General features: G+C 46.4%; 1 protein-coding gene across 3 annotated transcripts in view; it reads right to left on the bottom strand.

Annotated features, from left to right (window-relative positions):
- Nucleotides 1–3,983: 3,983 nt before the first annotated feature.
- Rnf19b (ring finger protein 19B) overlaps nucleotides 3,984–17,655 on the bottom strand; it is a 27,590-nt gene continuing 13,918 nt past the window's right edge. The window contains exons 3-10 of one of the 3 annotated variants that reach the window (XM_021159390.2): nucleotides 16,202–16,346; nucleotides 14,055–14,217; nucleotides 13,524–13,638; nucleotides 10,811–10,951; nucleotides 9,299–9,506; nucleotides 7,000–7,131; nucleotides 5,679–6,170; nucleotides 3,984–4,319 (exon numbers count right to left, since the gene is read on the bottom strand). In XM_021159390.2, the coding sequence (XP_021015049.1) occupies nucleotides 5,708–6,170; nucleotides 7,000–7,131; nucleotides 9,299–9,506; nucleotides 10,811–10,951; nucleotides 13,524–13,638; nucleotides 14,055–14,217; nucleotides 16,202–16,346 (1,367 nt within the window). In that variant the 3' untranslated portion in view covers nucleotides 3,984–4,319; nucleotides 5,679–5,707. Of the gene's footprint in view, nucleotides 4,320–5,372; nucleotides 6,171–6,999; nucleotides 7,132–9,298; nucleotides 9,507–10,810; nucleotides 10,952–13,523; nucleotides 13,639–14,054; nucleotides 14,218–16,201; nucleotides 16,347–17,655 lie in introns of those variants that run through there. The other 2 variants (XM_021159389.2, XM_021159391.2) reach the window with 2 other exon arrangements.

Below are 17,655 nucleotides of genomic sequence, written 5' to 3'. Positions count from 1 at the left end.
TTTTTTTTTTTTCTTTTTTTTTAAAGACGTCAGGCCTCATCCGTACTGGGTTAGGAGGAGGCTATCCTGCTTCAGGTTGACATCTTAACTATATTTGGGAGAACACTGTTTCGAAATACAGCCACGTTTTGAGGTAGTGGGGGTTAGGAGACAGTTCAATTCATGATAGGCCTAGAACCTCTCTTCTAATGAGTGGACCAACGAATCCTTCTAAATTGATGTAGTTGTGCCAGCTTGAGGCTGATTTCCAAGCAATCCCTAAAGACCTAGCATTTCTACCTCCCTAAACACAGGAGCAGGGGGCACCGGGGCTTAAGATCTTTGTAGGAAATTGGATTTCTAATGTGGTTCTGATGGTGTTCCGGTGCTTTTTCATCGAAGACCCAGCACTCCACCCTGTTTTCTCTCTGTTTTGGTGGCTCCAGACAGGCTTCTCATTGCTAGATCTTGGGAGACACACATACACACACACACAAACTACAATTTTCAGCGTTTTTTTTTTTTTTTTTTTGCCTGGAGAATAACCCTTGGCCCTATCACTTCAGGATTGCACCATGCCTACCAAATGTCAAGGATTTTGACTTAGTGGTTACATTCCTTAAAGCCTTTAGGTCCAGCCTTGGGAGGTAGATCGGTAGGCAAGTGTTTACTTTCCTGAGAACCTGAGTTTGTCCAATATTGCCAAATAAAACCCAGTAGGTGTCCCCTTTACTTCTGACCTTCCCAATGCCATGGTGAAAGGACTGAAAAAACCTGGACAACAGAAAGGCAAGCTAAGGGGTCGGGATGGATGGCTTGCTTGGTAGGGCACTAGCCTGGCATGACGAAGACCTGGGTTCCATGCCCAGCACTGCAGAATCCAAGCTGGGTAGCACACACTGTAATCTCAGCAGCACCCGGAGGATCATGGCTCAACCCAGTCCCTCCTCCTCTACACCCTGTCTTTTGTCTTCTCACCTGCTAAAAATCTTTTTTGCTTGCTAAAATAAACTTTGTTTTTAAAATAAGTTCGAGGTCATCTTTGGCTACATAGTGAGTTTGAGGTGAGCCTGGTCTATATAACCTGCCTCAAAACCAAACCAAACCAAACCAAACCAAACCAAACCAAACCAAACCAAACCAAACCAAACCAAGTCACACACATAGTCTATAATCTACGTTTCTATCTTTGTGCTTTTGATTCTTCCAACTAGACTAAGGAATTTTAGGCATATCAATTTCTTTGAGTATAGGCCACCTTAAAGACTAAGTTTTATCCAACCACTTAGCTGAGAACCATTCTTAGCTGCCAAAGTCAGGAACCAGACTTGACTCCAGAGTGTCTTTGTCCATACTGACCAATTCAATCAACAAGAATAGAATTTTCACTCTCTTTTCTTGGTGAGACAGCTCTAGAGTCAAATCCACACATTTCCAGGTTTCTGTGGAGAACCACTGAGTGTCTCAGTCCTGCTCAGTCTGATGGCTGCACCTTCTTCCAGAGGCAGAGACCCTGACTCCAGCCCTGATGAGGTTAACGAGAGGGTGTGGCTGGGGAACAGGGATGGGCATTCTCTTCTGAGGTGAGGTGGCGACCCCCAGGTTCTCCACAGGAGGGAATTAGGAGTGCTCCTTCTGTGCTGGGAGGAGCTTTGTGGGTAGAGACAGTGGGGTTGATGGATTTACCCAGAGCAGAGGGACTATTCCCACTTCTCATTTCAGGGTCCTATTGCTTCAAGAAAGCAATGCCTTACCACACAGGAAACCCGGCCTGGCCCTATTCTACTTCAGATATGTCAGGCTTGTGGCTACAAGGGAAGATGTTTAGGGATCTATGGGATGTGTCTGGAACCCTTCATTTTTCTGTCATCCAACCCTGTTCCCTACATGCTGGCCTTTCCCTGTAGATTCTCGGTCTTTCTTCTAAAAGACTGCATGTCGGGTGACTGGAGTTTAATATCCCAAAGCTATGACATCCTCATTTCCTTCAAACCCAACTTAGTCACGACTGAGCTAAGGTTTGTGCTGTTACTATTTCTGAAACAACAACAGAAGTTACAGAGGGGGGAAAAACTCAAACAAACCCCAAATACTAACAATTTTAAGTAGAAAGGGTTCAATGCAGGCAAAGGAAGTGCTCACAAAGAGTTGGAAAGCCCTGAGGGGCTGGAGACTGTGTTTCTAGGTCCCCACAGTTATCCCCACATGCACGGGAACTGCTACATCACCATAGAGATGAGGAGCCACCTAGCTCTAAGAACGTGCACCAAGCTGGTGCCTGCGGCTGGAGATGCCCTTGCATACCCCAAAAGCTACTGCTGACCCTGGGCCACCGAGGAGCAATCTGAGGTGTGGCGATTTTGTAGGAGTGTCAGCCAAAGAAGCCAAAGAAAGTCTCCCCATTGGTCCCTTCTGTCTACACTGCATTCATGCATCTCACTGGCAAGGCGAGTTACACACAGAGCCCTGGCTTCAAGGAAGACACGATGCTCGCAGCTTGATGGCCTCTGCAGTATAAGACGGTGTGTTAGGGACACGTACTCATTCACCAAGCCCAAAGCCTCTTGTCATGTCAGGGGACCAGATGTGCCCTGTGGAAGCTGGCTGCACACACCCACTACACTGGCCTGAGTGCTACTCCTCCTGACCCCTCCTCCCAAGCTGTTTTGAGGCATTGCACAACCTTGCCTTTTAAGCAGCTCTGCTCCCTGACTCAACCCACAGCGTTCCCGTCACAGACACACGATGTTGTGCTCTATCTTTAGACATGGTCTCTCTGCTCCCTTCTTAGTTTGGGCTTGGGACTGTCTGTCTAAGGCTTGAGGGTCCCTAGCTGGGTTGGTGGTATTGGAAGGTGGTCAAAACTAAGAAAGAGGGCTGGTGAGATGGCTCAGTAGGTAAGAGCACCCGACTGCTCTTCTGAAGGTCGGAAGTTCAAATCCCAGCAACCACATGGTGGCTCACAACCACCCGTAATGAGATCTGATGCCCTCTTCTGGTGCATCTGAAGACAGCTACAGTGTACTTACATATAATAAATAAATAAATAAATAAATAAATAAATAAATCTTAAAAAAAAAACCTAAGAAAGAAGGCCCCTCTGGAGGAAATTAGGCCATGAGATACACGCCCTCGAGTGGGATACTGTGAGCACATCCCTCTGGGGATCCCGGCTGCCATGAGCTGAGAAGAGCTTCTCCCACCAGGTAATCCCACCCCACCCCCACCAGGATGCTCTGTCTCACTGCAGCCCCACTGGCAATGGAGCCACGGGACCATGGCCCCTTCCTCTTTCCCAGGTGAAATCTCAGGTATTTTGTCACAGTGCTGGAAAGCAAAAACCCTGCCACTCAGAAACAGTCCCATCTGTCACTCGCTCCCAAGAACATACCTCTCCTCATGTGGGTAGCACCGGTCTCATCTCCTCTCACTGGAATGTAAGCCCCATGAAGACAGAAACCGTGTGCTCTCCCTATTGCTACCTTCCATACCTACAGTGTCCTGGGCCTTTCAGTGAAAGGATGTGAATTAGGTAGATCATTACCCATTTCTTCCTCCAGATGGCGCCAACGAGCCTTCTCGGCTGGTTTAACACTAGGGAACTGTCAAATAAGCCTGAGACTGAATTCCAGTATCAAGAAGATACCCAGTCTTCTTGACTTTGCTCCTTATTAGAAACATGGCCCTTTACCAAAGCATTTTCAGTATAGCATCTTAACCCTGTGGCCCCAGAATCAGACTAAGAGGAAACAGACATGAGGGAGTGAGTAGTCGGCCCAGTTCTATAGCATTACCTCAACCCAGATAAGACTACAGGTTTGGCTGGGTGACAGTGGTGCACGCCTTTGATCCCAGCACTCGGGAGGCAGAGGCAGGTGGATTTCTGAGTTCAAGACCAGCCTGGTCTACAAAGTGAGTTCCAGGACAGCCAGGGCTATACAGAGAAACCCTGTCTCGAAAAACCAAAACAAACAAACAAACAAAAAAAACCCCAAGACTACAGGTTTGACTCTAGACCACGCATTCTGACAGACTGCCTTTGACTTTATCCAAGTTAAGTGCTTTTTTGATGAGGCTTTAGAAGAATTGCAAATCTCGAGAGGGTTGTTTGCATTTCAGGGGTCTCCAAACTGTCTGCCTTTTCCCCCAACAGGTTCCTTTAGTCGCACTGGGACATCTCTAGGACACTTTCTTAATGAGACGCCAAGTCCATTAACAGCATTTCCTGTTCCAATGTGCAAGGAAATGCAAGGTGGCCTGTGGAGCCTGAGAAGTAAGATCTTCCACAGTGGCTGCTGTCTGGACGCCCCATCCTTTACTGCACAAGGCAGCAGGTAAACCTGTGAATAGAAACAGAAAGGCAGCTGGTCCTCAGACAATGATGCACTCAGCTCTTCCCCTGGGCCCAGTGCTAAGGCGATCAACAAGTTGCCTGATTCTGGTTTAAGGATTGGGCAAAATGGGGGCATAGGAAAGTTAACTGACAGTCAGATCTAGAATCTGACATTGAATCTCTCGCTCTGCAGTTCCTTGTATGAGCTTTCATTCCTAAAGACATTATTTATTATCATTACTATTATTACTTTATGGTTCCAGGGATTGAACCCCGGGCCTTGTCCACGTTAGCCAAGCATGCCTCTGCTGAACACCCCCTCCAGCCCAAGGACCTTATTCTTGACAGTGCCCAGATTCTTGCTACTAACAGCTCACTCCTGCTAACCTGCTCAAGGGAGACTTGGGCGGCATGCCTGCCCTCTGCTTTCCCTGGAGGCCGCATTTCTCAGCCTTTCTCTAGGCTGGCAAACCTGAGCATGGCTTCTGTGGCAGGGAGCGTGTATCTGAGAGCACAGCCAACACCTATGCTATCGCCTGGGATCTTGCAGAAACAGCTCTTGCTCCCATAGGATTGGCTCCTAGGCTGAGATGCAGCTCAGGCAGGGGTAGAAGAGCTACACAGTATGCACAAGGTTCTGGGTTTCAGCCCCCGTTGGAGAAGGAAGAATACTCGGCTTCCTAACTTGTAGCCCTGCAGGGTCACCAGGCCCTCTCCCCAGACTCTGCCCCTGAACACTGACTAGAGTGTGCTGAGTATGAATCTGCCTCTGACAGGAAAACTGCAGAATTGCCTCTTGAGGGCAAAAAAGGTGCAACTCAGTCTCCTCGCTATCGCAGACTCAGCCCGACTCCCGTCTACAGGAGCCTGCCTTGGCTTCCTGTATGGGAGGAGAAGCTGCTCTACAAGTGACTCCACTGCAGCTGGAGGGAGTAAATCCCTTCTTCCCTGGGGTTAGAAAACTGCAGGCCTCTCAGACAGACAGAGAGACAGACAGACTACTCTTCCAATAAACACTTGGCTCTGCAGGACTACCCAAGCCAAGGACAGTGACATGAGGTCAGTTATGACAGAATTCTTTATTAAAATGTGTCATCAATAATGTTAGCATACATACAATATACACACATACATATGTACATTCTTTGACACACCTCACAGATTGCCAACATCAGTTTAGCCAATAAATTAAAACTAAAAATGAGAGGATGGGGGAGGGATACTAGAGGCAAATTTCATTTTTTATCTGGTAAGAAATTGTAAATTTCTCAGAACTTCCCTGGGGGAACCCTGACCAGAGAATCTTTGAAACAAAATACATAAATCCCCACCCTCCCCCAAAAAAGATTCCAAAAGATGCAGTTACAACAAGTGTGCTTCTCAGAGCAGGGGCCTTCATTCCACGTCAGACTCTTCTGGCTTCAAGACAGTCTGGCCCTCAGCTGGAGCAGCGAGGTTCTTGTGGGCACTTGGGCTCGGTGCACCGTGGACTTGAGGGGTGGAGGGGCAGGCTGCAGCATGGGAGCGGGGCGAGCCACACTCATCTGAGGTGATGTCTGGCACGTCATCTGACTGCGTGTCAGAGCTCTCCAGGTCACTGCGGATGCTCTCAGGCTGGGCCAGGCTGATGTCCCAAGCCTTGCTGGCCAGGCAGTCTTTCTGTTCACAGCTTTGGTGTTTGTAAGGGGGATCGTCTTCACTGCCACCGCTGCCACCACCAGCACCACTACCCTCTTCTTCCTTTTCTGCCACCTGAGCATGGACATGGAGCGAGTCCTCTGTGCTGCTGCCACTCACCAACTGATAGTGACTTGGTTTGGCTTCAATGTCCACTTGGATTTCCATATTGTTGCACTCTCTGTGGGAACAAAATTCACTGTGCTGAGAGTCACGCATAGGTTATATTATATTATATCTGCTCCTAAAATAGTTTCTGGGTTTTGGCTTAAGTAGTTAGAAGAGGTGGGTCCACGAAGACCAGAGCTCACTTCTCACTTTTCCTTTTTACACACACACACACACACACACACACTCATGCTTGCTCTCCTTAAAACATCTAAAAAGAGCTTCCAGAGGGACTGGAGAGATGGCTAAGCAGTTAAGAGCACTGGCTGCTCTTTCAGAGATCTTGAGTTCAATTTCCAGCAACTACATGGTGGCTCACAACCATCTGTAATGGGATCTGATGCCCTCTTCTGGCATGTAAGTATACATATATGCATACTCATTTACAACAAACTAACACACAAATAAATAGCTTCCAGAATTCAACTAAGTACCTCATCCTATCTTACTTTTAATAGAAATGTGAGAGCAAGCTGGCAGCTTGTTATGACTGCATCACAGTCAGAAGCTATTCATTCCTCCTGCAGTGGAATGGAGAGGAGATCTAGACCCAGGCCCTAGCTAACATCAGTCTAGCTCTTTAAACTCCATTTGAATAATTCCACTGTTACAACAGCTAGACAAAAGAAGGAAGAGGTGGGAAGAGAGATGGTGAGGGAAGAAAGGAGGGAGGGAGGAAAGTCAAAGGCTAACAAGAATTAAGAGATGAACACTCCAGCACAATGGATTCAGAAGCACTCCACATCTCCACTAGATGGCACCCAGGGCCCTGAGCTGAGGAAGGGAGCGATAAGGACCTATTACCCAATGAATACAGCTGTCCGGGCTCTGCCTGCTCGTACCTGTCCTGCGGGTTGTAGGAACTGATTATGGAACCGGCCATAGCACGAGTGCTTGCGCTGTCGCTAATTGCACCAAGACTGGCTGTGTCTTTGGGGAAAATTTCCTTTTGGACATCGGCTTGAACTTCTAACCTGTGTAAAGAGGGGATGTGCAAGTTAACAGGAGAAGCAGGGTTCTGACGGTTTGTTTCCTGGCACACACCTCTTCCATTACTGTGATAATCTGTTGGATCACCTCCAACTGCCAAACAGTTCAAATACATGCCCACATAGTTCCTCTCTTACATATCAAGTGAAATTGTCCCCTCCTTTCTGTCCCTTTAACATAAGCCCTTGACTAAAAAAATCAACACAGCAGCCCCTAAATTCCAGTCAAGCAACTTTCCAAAGCAGTGTCGACACAGGCCAAGACCCAACCTCCTAAAATCCCTTAATTCTTGGCTCCCTTCCTGCCTACGGACATCTGAGGCCTTTCTGACCTGCTAGCGGCTTAGGTTCCTTTTCTTACCCTAATTCCAGCATCACAACCCCTGAGTTTTCATTCTGTACCTCCCTGGCTTTGTGGATGCTATGCTGTCTCAAAAGTTTCTCTTTCTCTGCCTGAAAAACTTATGCTAGGTCTTTAACAACAAAGGACTACCATTTCCTCTTACTCTCTTCCAGCACCCAGCAGGCACCTCCAGCTGAGTGCCCAACCCTCTTCTGCACCAACTTCCACACCTCTCTCCACTGCTCTGTGAGGCCCTGGAAGGAAGAGTTCACAACTCATTCCCACTCTGCCCTTTCTACCTTGGACACAGAGGAAGAACTCAAACACTTAGTAACCAGGTAACCTCCAGGCTGCGAGAATGAAGGGCATAAAGGAGCCAACCTCCTCCCTCATCAACAGCACTTTCCTAATAGGGTTTCAAGGCTGGGAACCCCTAACTGCTTCCTTTCTGGCTCAGCACCATTTTGTTCTGCACTTCAGTATTTCTTCATAATGGGTTTCGCAGTCCAGCCCATTTGACTCATTCACTTCCCATAAAGGATCGGCTTTCACTGGATGCAGCAGCTGCCGGCTGCACTGCAGTCTCAGCAAGTCACGCTCCAACTATGTCTGTGGCTCATTCAAGGGGAGTTGGCTTTAAGAGAGCACAGCAGTGAATACTCTAGCATGTGGGGGCAGGAGCCGTTAACAAGGGACACTAGTCAGAAGATGCAGCTAGGTCAGCAGCAGCTCCATCCCGCTGCCTGTGTCTCTGCCCAACACTAGGAAATGAGGGCAACTGGGGGGTTCCAGCTTCAGCTCTGCCACACACTCAGTGGGCAAAGCCTTTCTCAGAACCTACCAGGCCACCTCCTTGGTGGCTGCCAGAGGCTGGTTCATGCCATCGGCTACACTAGAATCATCTGGGGAGTCTTCTCTAAACATAGACCACCCTCGGGTCCCATCCCAGGACAGCCTAAGTCATTCATTCTGGAGATATGCTCCTAGAGTCTATTTTAAGAGGTTTCCAGGCGAACGAAGGACACCAAGGTGAAGATCTAGTCCACTCGCCATCTGCCACTGCATCTTTTTTGCAGCCAAGTCGCCATCTGGTCTTGCCCTAACCTCCCAGGACCTCTGTGAGGCGGTGTCCTCTCTGGGGCCTTCCTACAGCCTCCTCCATGTTCTCCATAGCACATGAACTCAGTGGAGGCTGCTGCCCGTCAGTCACGGATCAGCTGGATCCCTCCAGGTACCTGAGACAATGCTCTGTGTCTCCCTCACCTCCTGCTCTGCTGTGCTCCACGAGGCTGCTCTTCCCCACTGAACTCAACTAACTGCTTCTCCTCTAATGCCAGCTGTGCACCTTTGAATATGTATATGTAAATATGAATAACTATGGCGTTACAGTAGGTCACATCAGCAAAATGCAAGTACATCAGTTATTTTTACTGACAAGGTTTTCTGTACTCTTAACACAAATTCACAGAACTGATTTTCCTACTCTATCCAGTGGGAATAAGTGGGTCATGAAGAGTGCAGTACCAGAGTCAACGTGACACAGCATAAAGCCAACAACAAGCCTAACAGAGCGCCTGCCTTCTGCTCTTCTTGCTTCCTAGAGCAGGCAGCAGAATGAAGCAGCAAGACCTAAAGTCAACATTATTCTTTAAGTGGAAGTCACTATGATGCAAAGAATTTGTGAACTTTGAAAAATAAAATACCACTGATGCTTAAATCAAAGTGGCATCTCCCTGGTATAGAGACGTGGCTCGGTGTGTCCTCTTACAAATAATTCCAATGCCTATTACAGACCAGCTCTCTACTTACCGGCTGTACTTTCCCTTGCCGCTGGAGAGAATACCACCACTCAGTGTGCCCCCTGAGAGGGCAGCAAAGCTGGCTGTCTCGCTGTATGGTCCCTGCATGACACTGAGTCCATCTGTAGGGCTTCCGCTGGTACTCAGTACACTAGTCAGGCCCTCAATGCTGCTTTCTCCAATGCTGGGGTTCTTGAGGGCTCGCCAGGCATCTGCCACTATGGGTAGAACCAGACACCTCCATTTGAAACAACATACAAAGAGTCTGGAAGGCATTTTCCTGAAGAGACTCTTCAGAGTGGAGGATTTTCATGCTGAAAAGTACTACAATTTCACTTAACAAGCAGCGACTGTGTGAGACAACAGAACCAGACTGCTAACATCTGCACTTAAGCTTCTCAGTAGCTTAGTGAGTGATTAGGAGCCCTTATTTCAAATGAGGAAATAAGAATTTGAAATTAAATGACTACTCAGGATCAAATAAGTCACACCACATTTTAACTGCAAGCCCACTATTATTTCTGTATAAGTCTACAGCATCTATTTTGTTTTGTTTTGTTGATTTCCGAGACAGGGTTTCTCTGTGTAGTCCTGGCTGTCCTGGAACTCACTTTGTAGACCAGGCTGTCCTGGAACTCAGAAATCCGCCTGCCTCTGTCTCCTGAGTGCTGGGATTAAAGGTGTGAGCCACCACTGCCTGGCTACAGCAGCTATTTTTATCTACCTTAGTAGATTTAAAAAAAAAAAAAAATTATGAGACAGGGTCTCATTCTATAGTCTAGGCTGTCTTGAATTTAGTACTTAGCCCAGCTGGCCTTGGATATCAGTGCTAGGATTAAAGATGTGAGCAATTATGCCTCACTCGTATTTCTCTTTTTACTTTGAGTCAGGGTCTCCCTGTGGCCCAGACTGGCTTTGAACACATGACCTCCTCTGCCTCCCCATCCCCAATGCTAGGATTATAGGGAAGTGCTCCCAGGCCCCTTTACTTAACATCTGATTAGCTCGAGTGCAGCTTCTGCTGCAAAGCATCAAAACCACCTGTGTTGCAAGTAGGTGAAGACAGTGTTCAAGCAGGAGTCACAAGATTTGCTCTCATCTCAGGTCTGCAGAAGCCCTTGCTACTAAAATACAAGCTAAAGCAGTTCCCACTGAGATGGGGATGATAGCCCCGGCCTCCCTCATCAGAGAGCTGCTGTAAAAAGCAAGCAAGATAAAGTATAAAGTCCTCCGAAACTGATGGAGTAAGGCACAGACGCAGAGCTTTCTTATCACCACCCCGCCAGCACACTCCAGTTACTTGAAGTCCTACTGCCTCATACCTGCCATACATAGGCAAGTACCAGAGGAATTAACCTAATAATTCTGGAACCAAGAAATGAAAGGCTAAAAATACTTTACCCCCCACAAAGCTCATTATCCAAAGAAATCCAATGACAATCTCTGTAAATATGTGCTCAATTCTACTGACTTTTATCTTTTGTTCCATAGATTCAAATGGAAATAAAAGTCCTTCCTTTACCTGTGATTGGACCATCATCTTCATCAAACTCAATTTTTACCCCCTTTCCATTGGCTGTGCTAACTCCACAGCCACCTCCACGGCAGAGAGAAATGGGCACAACCCCATAAACATACGCCAGCATAATGGGGACACCAATACCTGGGGAAAGAGATGGAAACATGTCATCAGGTCAACAGGCAATTGTCCTGGTTCTCCCTCCCAGATTGGGCACAAGCAAGCCACTAGGGCCAAAGACAAACATGGCCATCTGAAGAGGCTGTCTGTCTGGTATAACACAGGAGCAGACAGTCACAAAAGTCTGGATGTCTTGGCTTCAGTCCTTTGGCTGTCTGTTCATAGAACCCTCCCAGTGATAAAGAAAATATACATGTAGAATCCAACGCATCCAACGTCTGTTGACTTTATACCACCCCCTTCATTGGTGAAGTGCTAAACTGAGAATTAATCAAGAATCAAGGCTAAAGGCTGGAGAGATTACTCAGTGGTTAAAAGCACGGACCCAGGTTTGATTCCCAGCACCCATGGCAGCTCACAATTGTCTGACTCCGGTACCAGGGGATCCAATGACATCCTGTCCTCCAGGGCAGCAGGTATACAAGTGTGTGCAGATATACATCAGATAAAACATACACATAAAAATAGACACTGGACGAATGGCTGTGGGGATTGTGATTTGAGGGTTCCTCAGACTGAATTCTCCAATCACACTGCTGTAGGTGCAGAGTAGCTCAGTTGTTACATGTTAAGAAGGAAGACTGTCTTGATTTGGGGCTGGAAAGGTCAATCAGCAGTCAGTTAGGAGCACTGGTTGCTCTTCTAGAGAGAGGACTTGGGATCAATTCCCATCACCCACACGGCAGCTCACAACTGTTTCGTTACTCCAGTTCCAGGGGATCTGATACCCTCAAACAGACACATGCAATCAGACAAACAATGCACATAAAGATAAATTGAAAAACAAGCAAACAAGCAAGCAAGAAGTCTGCCTGGATTCATGTCCCAGTGACTTGACCTTAGCTCCATCCACATAGACTGCCCCTTTATATTTCTAATTATGCTGACTTTGTGGCACTTGTGAAATCTTAATAGATTACATATGAGACACCCAGAACCACTGCTGACAAATGATAAAACTCATGAAATGTTGGTTTCCAATTAATCTTTCCTTTCTTACTTTTGTGTTTGAGATAGGGTTTCTTTCACGTAGCTCAGTTTGGTCTTGACATGCTGAGGGTGGCTTTGAACTCCTAATCATCCTCTTTCACCTCCTGAATGCTAGGATTACAGGAGGGCATCACCACGCTAGGCTAAATTTTTCTAAAATAAATTCTCATACCTCCCAAGATACTGTGAGGCATTAATAGAAAATAAGTGTTTGTGTGTGAGTGAATCCTTTAACAAATAAATAGAAGAGGGGGCTGGAGAGATGGCTTAGAAGTTAAGAGCACTGACTGCTCTTCCAGAGGTCCTGAGTTCAAGTCCCAGCAACCACATGGATGCACACAACCATCTGTAATGGGATCTGATGAGTCTGGTGTGTCTGAGGACAGCAACTGTGTACTCAAATAAATAAAATAAGTACATTAAAAAAAAAAAGAGCCGGGCATGGTGGCACACGCCTTTAATCCCAGCACTCGGGAGGCAGAGGCAGGCGGATTTCTGAGTTCGAGGCCAGCCTGGTCGACAAGAGTGAGTTCCAGGACAGCCAGGGCTACACAGAGAAACCCTGTCACGAAAAAACCAAAAATAAATAAATAAATAGAAGAAAAGGAAGAAAAGTAAAAGTGTAGTGTTTAGTTTTCATTAGTGCGACCTTTCCTGTGTAATAGACTGAGTTGTAGGCCCTAGTCTGAGACACACCCTGATAATGCAGTGTAGCTGAAAAACCATCATAGTTAACAGTGTCTACTAAGATGAACCTCTAGGCTGGGGAAATGGCTCAGTTGGTAAACTGCTTACCTTGCAGGCATGAGGACACGATTTCAATGCCATGCAAAAACAACAGACAACAGGAGTGCTGGCGCACAGTTATAATCTGGAGCTGGAAAGGCAGACACAGGTCGGTCCAATCCTCTCAGCCTCCGGGCTAGCCACTCTCATCCATTTGGCAGGATCCTGGTCTGTAAGAGACCCTGTCCTGCTTTAAAAGCTAGGTGGATGGCTCCTGAGAATGGCCCCTGAGGCTGGCCTCTGCTTCCAACAGCACTCTTGCATTCACAAGTGCCTCTGCCTCCATGCCATATATGTGAACACACAGAAAGTTATCTAGCAGGCTGGTGACATAGCTCAGTGGGTAAGAGCACTAACTGCTCTTCCAAAGGTCCTGAGTTCAAATCCCAGGAACCACGTGGTGGCTCACAACCACCGGTAATGAGTTCTGACACCCTCTTCTGGTGAGTATGTATAATAATAAATAAATCTTTGGGCCAGAGCAGTCAGGGACTGAGTAAACAGGGCCGACCGGAGCAAGCAGAGGTCCTAAAAATTAAATTCCCAACAACCACATGAAGGGTCACAACCATCTGTACAGCTACAGTGTACTCACATACGTAAAATAAATCTTTAAAAATGAAAGAAAGAAAAAAGAAAAAAAGATAACTAGCAAAGTGAAGTCAGCACAGAACGTAGTGTCTCCACCGTAAGCACCTGGCCTGCTGGCTGACCTGCTCCATAAGCTAACAGAGGAGCTGGAGGCCAACAGCTCGCTTACCAACACTAACAGCAGCAATTACTGGGGATGCAATGACTGACAAGGTCACTCCTCCTGTGATGGCCAAATTCCTCTTGTGCTTGGAGGTTTTCCTTCCCTCGTACCTGCTGTGAATCTAAGAATAAAAAGAAAATCCAGGTCAGCAGGTCAGGACATCAGTATTTTGCCAGGGAAAAAAAGGACAAATGCTTGCTTGCAAGCTATATTAAAACATACCCTCCACCCAAAGAGGGATCTTTCTCAAATTTTAACCTAACCCAGACCTGGAAAATAGAAATGAATGCAGGAAAAGTTAATCCAAGAAAAGAAAACGTAGCTCAAGGGAATTTCACCTTAAAGTCACTGAGACAAACCAGGCCCAGGATGTTAATAAGAACTTTCAGACCTCATGGGGGCTTATAAAAATCCATTTAAGAAATTAAAGTTATTTTTATCTACAAACCAGCTGGCTTTCACGCAGCCCTGAAATTTCCTTTCAAACTATTGCCAACAAAGCCAAAGCTGGAGCAGGCCTAGGAAGGCATGTCTTACCTTCCTCCCCACGTATACAGGGATGCCGATGACCATGGCGGGAATTGCAATGCCAGCAATGAGTGAGATCCCCACCGGAGCACCGATCAATGTGCCCAACTGCCAAAGAATTTTCTTTTTGCGGCTCCATGGCTTCTTGCCCCAGAATGTACAGCCAGAGGGACTATAGAGGAAACATGCTCACGTTAATGGCAGCATCACAAACACAGCTGCTGTGGCCAGAGGCTTGATAGGAACAACAACCATCTTTTCAGTAAGAGTGACTAAGTGACAGGAGGCAACAGAAAACAGATCTCTTAGCCAAGGGGGAAGCAAAGGACAAGGGGTTCTGGGCGTCTCAGGTTTTTTGGTGAAGGCAGACCTCCAAAACTGACATTCTTTCCTTTCTTGTCTGACACACTACCTACGCTGACCTGATCGCCCTGACCAGCACTACCTGAGATCCCGCACAGGTCTGTACTTGACATCCCACCCAATGTGCTGTGTCCTGCAGCTCATGAAGTTTCTGGAGTTTCATGGCACATATCCCTCCTTACCTAACACAAACCACATTCTTGGGGAAAGAGACTCATCATGTCTTCCCTATGAGTTTGTTACTGAGAGTGGTGACTTTAACCTTAGCCCTTCTGTGTCTGATTCTTCTACCTCATTCCCTTTGTGCTACCTTCTCTACTCCGTAAGTCTAGCAGTATTATTCCAAGTAGAAATCCTGTCTTATTTGGTCCTGTGTCTCTAGTCAGTGTCTGTTACATAGAGGCTTTTAAATTTTCACTCAACTGGAATGAGATGTCTCATTTCACAATGAATGCTACACAATAATGTCCATAAATGTTAACTTCTTTAGAGTAATAATGTAATATTCACTCAATTCTTTAGAAACTTACTGGCTGGAGGAACTGTAAAAAGATCAGTTAATGAGATCCGACATGACCGTGAAGTACCTAGAAGTAGCAACACTTACAGCAAGTGATACAGGAATGGCAGTGAGAGCACAGCAGAAACGAGAAGCCTGGCAGATGAGGTGCACTTAAGGTGTTTTTCAAGGATAAGCAGGAGCTCTGTAGACCAAGCCTAGCGGCACATGTTTATGACCATGGGGAAGCTGAGTCAACTTAGAAACCAATTCAGAAACTCATTTCAGAAACCAATCAAAGGCCAAGCATAGTGGTGTGCACCTTTAAACAGGAGGCAGAAACAGACAGATCTCTGAGTGAGGCCTGGTCTACACAGGTAGTTCTAGGCCAGAGCTACACAGTGAGATCCTGTCCCAGAAAAAGGGGACAAGGGGTGGCAAGACAACTCAGTGTAAGCATGACGACTTAGGTTCACCGCCTGGTCATGTGGTAGAGGCGAAGGACTGACTCTCACAAGCTGGCTGTCCTCTGACTGCTACATGTATGGGTGATGCACACAAGTGTATACACACACAAAAGAAAGAACTTTAAAGAATAAGTAAGTAGGGGCTGGAGAGATGGCTCAGCGGTTAAGAGCACTGACTGCTCTACCAGAGGTCCTGAGTTCAATTCCCAGCAACCACATGGTGGCTCACAACCATCTGTAATGGGATCTGATGCCCTTTTCTGGTGTGTCTGAAGACAGTGATAGTGTACTCATATACATAAAATAAATAAGTAAATCTTAAAAAAAAAAGTAAGTAAACCCAAACAAGCCCACCAAGAACTGAAACGAGGAGATAAAGGGGGAGGAAAGGAGGCTGAAGTGGTCAGAAGGTCACTGAGAACAATGAGGTAATGTGAACAAATCTGGAGGCAAGAGACACTGCCAACAAGCCAGCTCAGACTGTCTGGAACAGCAGTGATTAGAAAGGTCGACTAAGGGGGGGGGTAATGGGGGACTTTTGGGATAGCATTGGAAATGTAATTGAGGAAAATATGTAAAAAAAAAAAAAAAAAAAAAAACGACTAAAACCAGTCATGGAAAGCCTTAAAAGGCACGCAGCAGATGAGAAAGGAAGGTAATGGAAGGCAGTCACCGAGACTGCTGGAGAAAACGCCAGGCGTGCTTTAAAGGAGTGTCTTACAGATTCCTCCTTCTGTAAATGACATCAACCATGGCTCTTTGGTATCCCTTTTCCTAACTGAGCAAGAGCAGAGAAGGACAAGGCAATGGATATGTGTCCCACCTACCTGAGGTAATGCAAGTCAGAGATCTCTTTCATGCAAAGCCAGCAGAATTCACAGCCACACACTGCACAGGTCATGTGGTTACAGCTCCCATCATTCATCTTGATAATGTAAGCACTGCATCGTGGGCATGGCTTGATGTCATCTGCTAGGTAGGGATGGAAAGATAAAACACCCCCTGTTAAATTCAGTCTGACTGTATTATTCCTAAGAGTGTATGTAAGAAATGAGAACAAGGCAGTCAGGAGGTTTTGCCTGACGATCCCATTGTGTAATACTTTACTGGAAGGCTGACTATATCTACAACTCTTGCTGTGTTTGTTTGTTTGTTTTGGGGACAGGGTCTCATTTATCTCAGGATGGCTTGAAACTGCTGAGGATGCTCCTGAATTTAGGACCCCTCTGCATTTAGCTTCCAAGCATGGGGATTGCAGGCACAGCCACATGGCTGACTGGGTGGTACTGGAGACCCATCCTAAGTGGGTATTCTAACACCTGAGCTGCACACCCAGACACAAGAACTTGTGTAAAATGGACCTCGTTTCATGTTAGGCTGCCAATTCCAATAACCAGCATCTTACATAGCACTCAAGTCACATTTGGGCAGGGAGACTCCAGCAGAAAGACAGAAGAAAGGTTCCAAGGCAAATGGAATTTCTACTAGCCAAAGGCTGACAGATTAAAGCCAGGCCATTAGAGCAAGAAAATTCTGCAGCCTGGTCAGCTTAAGTTTTGACAGCGGTTCCCCCGTCCCCTCCCTACAACTGCATCTTTGATTTAAAAATCAAAATCAACAGAGTAACTGTATAGCATGCAGCAGGTCATTTCCCCAGGAATTTACAAACTATCCCAAATGACAATTCCAGAGAGTATATTGTGCTGGAAAAAGCAAATGGCATAATTTCTCTCCTACTAACTTGCTCAAATGAGATCAGTAAGACAAAGAACATCTAAAAGAGGCTGATGCCTTAAAGATTGTTCTACACAATCAGAGGTGGAAAGTGTCTGTGACCTCCCCCTCAGGGACAGTCATTAACTCACACTAGGATTTATCTCCTTCTCTCAAATCTGTGCCCTACTTCAAAAGCTGTGACGCACTCAAGCTAGATGGCAAGCAGGACACACTGAACGCTAATTAAATGGTTCTCTGCCCCTTGAGAAAAAAACCAAAGTGCTCTCCAAGCTGAGACACATATTAAGACAGCAGCTTGAGAATTCCATCTTGTTGTATCCCAATGTCACATAGCTAGGATTAACTACCTATCTTGATCAGCAAGAAGCAACATAGAGGGGTAGGTGGGCCAAAAAAAAAAAAAAAAAAAAAAAAGAAGCAGCTGCCACACAGCAGGAGTATCATTAAACGTTCAACCAAGCCAGAAAATGTGTCTGTGGTCCCAGCTCCTCAGAAGAATCAAATGTCTGCTCGCTGATCTCAAGGGTGCATGGCTAAGACAATC

This window comes from Mus caroli, chromosome 4 (genome assembly GCF_900094665.2).
Source record: "Mus caroli chromosome 4, CAROLI_EIJ_v1.1, whole genome shotgun sequence".
In the NCBI taxonomy this organism is placed as follows: domain Eukaryota; kingdom Metazoa; phylum Chordata; class Mammalia; order Rodentia; family Muridae; genus Mus; species Mus caroli.
This window is presented reverse-complemented; position numbering and strand designations above follow the sequence as displayed.